Source organism: Hipposideros armiger, unplaced genomic scaffold, assembly GCF_001890085.2.
Source record: "Hipposideros armiger isolate ML-2016 unplaced genomic scaffold, ASM189008v1 scaffold_10, whole genome shotgun sequence".
NCBI lineage: Eukaryota > Metazoa > Chordata > Mammalia > Chiroptera > Hipposideridae > Hipposideros > Hipposideros armiger.
This window is the reverse complement of record NW_017731360.1, coordinates 4,083,215-4,089,214: the sequence shown is the minus strand read 5'-3', so window position 1 is coordinate 4,089,214 and position 6,000 is coordinate 4,083,215. Positions and strand designations below refer to the sequence as shown.

General features: G+C 44.9%; 1 protein-coding gene across 2 annotated transcripts in view; it reads right to left on the bottom strand.

Moving 5' to 3' along the window:
- Positions 1-6,000, bottom strand: part of DLGAP3 (DLG associated protein 3) — a 59,007-nt gene that overhangs the window by 25,955 nt on the left and 27,052 nt on the right. For both annotated transcript variants that reach the window (XM_019658953.1, XM_019658963.1), the window contains exons 4-5: positions 4,276-4,481; positions 3,888-3,960 (exon numbers count right to left, since the gene is read on the bottom strand). In XM_019658953.1, the coding sequence (XP_019514498.1) occupies positions 3,888-3,960; positions 4,276-4,481 (279 nt within the window). The remainder of the gene's footprint in view (positions 1-3,887; positions 3,961-4,275; positions 4,482-6,000) is intronic.

The following is a 6,000-nucleotide window of genomic DNA, read 5'->3' as shown; positions in this document are numbered from 1 at the left end:
TGGGCTGCCGTGAGTCACCGGCGACGGCGTAGGCTGCAGTCCCTGTGGCAGTGGGTTGCCATGGGCTACCATGTGTAGCCAGCAGCCAGTGTGAGCGGCCAGCAGCTGCTGTGAGCAGCCGTCCAGAAGCCGGCAACTGATCTGCCTCGCCCTGGAAGAGCGCAATGATGGTGCCAACTTGGACCAGTGAAGCAACGTCCTCCATAACTAGACTGAAGAACAAAACGACAGCAACTTGTCTGTTCCCCTTCCCCCAATTCCCCAATGAAAATTAAAAATAAATAAATAAATAAGATTGTATAAGGCCATTCTAATGCCATCATTGGTTTATAATAATTGTTGGGTTTCTAATATACATACAGATAATGTCTATGACAATAATAGCATCAAGAGGGGAGAGAAGGAGAAATATTGGAACAATGCTTCTATATTTTATCAGAATTAACTATATTTTAATAAGTTAAGATACACATTGTAATTCCCAGCACAAGCACTAATAATTTGAATAATACAGTAAAAAGGAATTAACAATAAAGAAGTTAAAATGATACATTAAAAATATTTGTTTAATGCAAAGACAGTAAAGGAAAAACAGAGGAACAAAAATTACATGAAATAATCCAACCATATCAATAATCACATTAAATGTGAATATACAAGACACGCCCACTCAAAAGGCAAGGATGTCAGATTGGATGAAAAAGCAAGTAGGTTGAAAGTGAAAGGATGAAGAAAGATGTACCAGCAAACAGTAACCATGAGAGAGTTTTCCAGATTTGATGAAAGACATGACTCTTCAGATTCAGGGAGCACACACACACACACACATATCATAGTGAAACTGCACAATACCAAAATCAAAGACAAGATCTCAACAGCCATCAAAGAGAAATGAAAATTACCTATAAAGGCAATTAGTTTGATGGCAGACTTCTCAACAGCAACAACAGACGACAGATGACAAAGGAGTATCTTCAAAACACTCAGAGAAAATAAATGTTGACCTAGAATTCTATAATAAACTAAATTATGTTCGGCTTACTACTAACAGACATTCTCTGAAAAAAAATACTTAAAAAAATGTACTTGAAAAGGAAGGAATGAAATGTAAAAAGGTATAGTGAGGGGAGGAAGGTAAAGGTGTATATATTTATATTAATTAATTAATTCAACTATTTATAGCATAAATGAACAACAATAATAAAGACTAATTTGGAGAGGTAAAGAGAAGGTAGAACTAAAATACTGGGCAACAAGTAATGTAAGAAGAGAAGAGAAGATCAAAGTTAAAGTGTCCTAAGGTCTTTGCAGATCTTTGCATTGTTCAGGAGAAGGGTGGAAGAAATTGTTAACTTTAGACTTTGCTAAGTCAAATATGCATATTAAAATTATAAGAGTAACCATAAAGAATGAAAGTAGAATAATAACTGCCAAGCCAGTGTGAGAATTGGTGGGGAGGAAAATGAAGAAAACTCGATTGATCCAAAAGAAGGCAGCAAAGGCGTAAAGAAGCATCACCCAAAAGGCAGGATAAATAGAAGGCACAAGGTAAGATGACAGAAATAAATCCAAATGTGTCAGTAAATCACAATAAATATGCATGTACTAAAATCTCAAGCAATTGTCAGAATGTATATAAAATAAAATCTAGCTATATACTATTTACAAAAGATATACCCAAAACATAAGCGGACAAAATGCTTTTTAAAGATGTTCTGGGAAAATATTAAACAAAAAAATAGAGTTAAGGGGAAAAAAGTATTATTATAAATAATAAGACGACATCTCTAATGCATTAAACTTGTTTCCTCTTGTGTAAAGTAGATTTTAAGCCATACCTCCCAGGAGAAATATGTAACATACACATGATGTTAGATAGTGCAATGTGCTAAGAAAAAAAATAGAGGACAGGAATAGGAAATGCTGGGGGTGGGAAGCTAAAATTTAAATTTTACAATATTTGGGGAAAGACCTGAAAGAAGTGAGGGAGTGATCCAGGCACAGGGAGTAGCAAATGCTAAGGCCCCAAGATTGGAGCACACCTGTGGTGTCGTTGGTGGACACCAGTGTGGCTGAAGTGGGTGACGGACGAGAACAGTGTTAGGGGAGGAACTCAGAGGCAGCAAGGGCCAGATCATGCAGGGCCTTATAAGTCATAGTGAAGTCCTTGACTTTTCCTCTGAGTAAGGTGAGCGTTTTGAGTGAAGCTAATACTATTTTTAAATGATCACTCTGGCTATATTGAGAGAGAATAGAGTGGAACGAGGGCAAACGCAGGAGACCAATTAGAAGGTAGTATAATAGGCCAGGCAAAACAACATGGTGATTTGGACTGGGGTGGTGGCAGTGGAGGTGATAAGAAGTGGTGGGATCCTAGACACCCTTTGAAGGTGGGACCAACAGGATTTGCTGAAGGGTTGGATGTGGGATATAAGAGAGAGAAAGAAGTCAAGACTGACTTGGGATTTCAGACCAGAGCTCCCAGAGGGATAAAGCTGCCATTATCTGAAATTGAGAAAGTGAGTAGAGCAGGGAATTTGGCGGGGAGAGGGTACCAGCAGTTTGGTTTTGGACATCTTAAGTTTGAGACGTCTACTAAACATCCAATTGAGATTTCAATACATCGTTAGATATACACACCTGGCATTTATGGGAGGGTTGGGGCTGGATATATACACTGGGGAGTCATTAGACTCTCAGTAATATTCAAAGCCATGAGCCTGGATGAGCTCACTTAAGAAATGAGTGTAGAGTGAAGTGTAGGAACTAAGCCCTGAAAAATTCCAATGTGCAGACCCTGGAGAGCTAATTGCAGGCACAAACTGAGAATAAGTAGCCAGGGAGAAAATCTAGAAGAACCTAAAAAGTGTGGTGTCCTCAAAGCCAATTGAGGAAGGTGTGCCAGGAAGTAGAGTCATCAACTGTGTTAGATGTTGCTGATAAGTCAGGTGAAATAAGAACTGAGCAGTAACCAGTGGGCTTAGCAACATCGGCTGGTCTAATGTGAAGAGACAACTGTGCCAATCAGATTCCCAGATTCAGGAAATGTGGCGAAGAACTGCTGAGAGGCTGCAGCAGCAAACAATAGGAACCAATGTGGACAGTCTTGTGCATTGCTTTTTCCCCAGCAAACAGTAAAAATAGCTAACCTTTATTGAGCGCTGGCTATGTGCCAAGAACACTATTATGATGCCTATTTTTAAATAGGAAAAGTGGGGCTCAAAAAAAGTCAAGTAACTTGCCCCAGGTCACTCAGCTGGTAAATAAGTAGCTGAGCTAGAATTCAAACCTATCTCATGTATTTAATGACTAAACTGCCCTGCCTTCATTTAGGTAAAGGAAAGTCCACACTTAGGTATGGAACTCACAATTATCAAATACCGATTTGGGGCCAGGAACCTTGTGTTTGCACACATTTTCTCCCTGAAATCTCACCAAACCCTGGTGAGATAAATACCACTACTATTGTCATTTTAAAGATGAGAAAATGGAGGTGGTGAGAGGTGTCTTGCTAGGGGTCCCACAGCTGGTGGGGAAAGAATGCGAGCCCAGGTTACTTGTGAGACTGCAGCTCTGCCTGGTCTCTGTCTGTACAGTCAATCCTGCCTTTTGCATGGGGTGAGCTGGGAGGCCAGGCCAGGGTTGGGGAACCTGAGAGACCTGAGGTTGCCCTTCCATACACATCACTTTGAGGACGCTTGGTTTTTAAGGTTGTGACTCTAAGATCCCCGGCCTGCGTCAGCTCCAGGAGTCCCAAGGCAAGAGCTTGCCCAGAATCAGACCTGCACTCTCTCCATGGCCAGACCTCTGACTTTAAGGCCTAGGCTGAGCATGGGACTGAATCCCCTTCCCACCCTTTCCTTCAGCCATGCCGGGCCTCTCCCTACCTGTCCGGTGGTGAGGGAACGGCTGTAGCCAGGGATGGAGCTCCGGGGATGGATCCGGGGTGGGACGCAGCAGCTGGCAAAGGTCAAAATTCCAGATTCAGAATGGGGGTCTGCTAGGAGGTGGGGGAGGGGAATGAGGCATTGGGGTCCAGAAGTAGGTTCTGTTCTTCAGAAATCCCCCAGACCGAGATTCCCGAGAAGGCTCCTGGGTAAAGGGGAGCACTCAGATAGGGGCTATCACAGAACCCCACCCTCTTTATATGGGGCACAGCAAGATTCCCCAGTTGAACCCTAAGCGGAGAATGGACTGGTACCCACTCTACACACATCTCCTGCAGGGATCCAGTATCCGCTGCCCATTCCCCACCCCGGCCCTCCCAGTCCTTACTTGATCCGGGCCTGGTCCACACTGGATGAGCGGCGGGAGGCGAAGCGCCGGGCCAGTGCTTTAGGAGACGTCTTGGGGCTGCCATCTGAGTCTCCACTCTCCTCATCCCCCATGGCTTTGATGTAGCTGCCGCTCCGCATCCTACGGCAGGGGATCTCCCCGTCCTTGCCCCCAGTGGGGTAACCCCCCCAGTCATCTTGCGGCACCTGTGGGGACACAGGCCTCTGTCTCTGACACATCCCCACTAAGTCTACAGGCCAGGACCCTCTTTCCCCACTGCCAGTGGGAGGCGCTTTGCTCTGGCTCGAGCGGGCCACACTTACGAGCATACAGACTCCAAGCAGAACACAGATCCCGGGAAAGTCCTCTCCCTTATATGAGACGCCTCACCATCCTGCATGGATCTTTTGCTACTTAACTGAGGGCCACCTTGGAGAGGGGGGTGGAGGGGTGCAGATGCCAAAAGGTTGAAGATCAGAGGCCAAAGTGACCTGTGTCAGTCCCACCTCCAGCAGTGAAGTATCTCCTGACCTCAGTCACCTTTCACCCCTCCTTGTCCTTCATCCTCATAACCTGCTTATATCCCAAACCCTCCAACTCTCCCCTCTGTCTTCTGTGAGGAGCCATAGAGAGTTTTAAGCAAGGGAGTGGCATCAGGTTTGTGTTTCAGAAAGAGCACTCTGACAGTCTGAACAGAAGATGGATTGTGGAGGGCCAAGAGTAGGGCAGGGGCTCAAGTGGCGGGAGACAGACCAATTAGGAGGCTGATGCTGTTATCCAGGCACGAGATGATGAGGCCTAAATTAAGACAATGATGATGAGAGGGAAGAGAATATGGAAATGAGAGGTGTTAAGGAGCATCAGTGAGCCTGATTAGATGTGGGGGGTGTGGGGGCGGGGAGGAGTCGAGGATGACTGGGAGGCTGCTGGCTGAGGACCTGGGGGATGGTGCTGTCACTCACTGAGCCACAGAATCCCAGAGAAACAGGTTTGGGGAAAGGTGGTAGGCTCGGAGTTGAGCATCTTGAGTTTGGCAGAGGACTGTTGAGCAGGTGGTTGGATGTTTGGTTCTGCAGTTCAGTGAAGAGATCTGGGCCAGAGGCAGACATGTGGGAGTCATGGGTGGCAGCTGAATCCATAGGAGTGAATGAAACAGCCCAGGGAAAAAAAGAAAGAGCTGGGGAGGGATCCACTGACATTTAAAAAGGGACTGCGAAGAAAGGAAGAGGAGCCTATGAAGTCACCTGAGAAGGAGTGGGCAGAGGGGTAGGAGGAAAGTCAGGAGAATGCCATGTCATGGAAACAGGAGACATTTCAAGAATAAAAGAAGTTGAAAATGTCAAATGCCACAGTGCATTTAGAGGTTAATAATTCAAGCTCAGGAGTTAGATCTATGTTCCAATTCTGGCCCCATCACTTGCTAGCTAGGTGAACTTAAGCAAAGCTGGTTAATCTCTAAGCCTCAGTTTCCTTGTCTGTAAATTGGTAATGATAATTATGCCTATATCACAGGCTTGGTGGCAAGGATAAATGAGCCAATATAGAGTGCCAGCATATAGTAAATCCCCAATAAAGGTTAACTATTGTTATTGCTATTAAGCATTGAAAGGTACCACTCAAGGAGAGCTCTCAAGAGACCACTGCCAGGAAAGATGTTTTAGTGGACTCGGGTATGGAAGTCAGGCTGTAGTGAGGGGGAGAATAAAAGGAAGTGAAGAAGTGGAA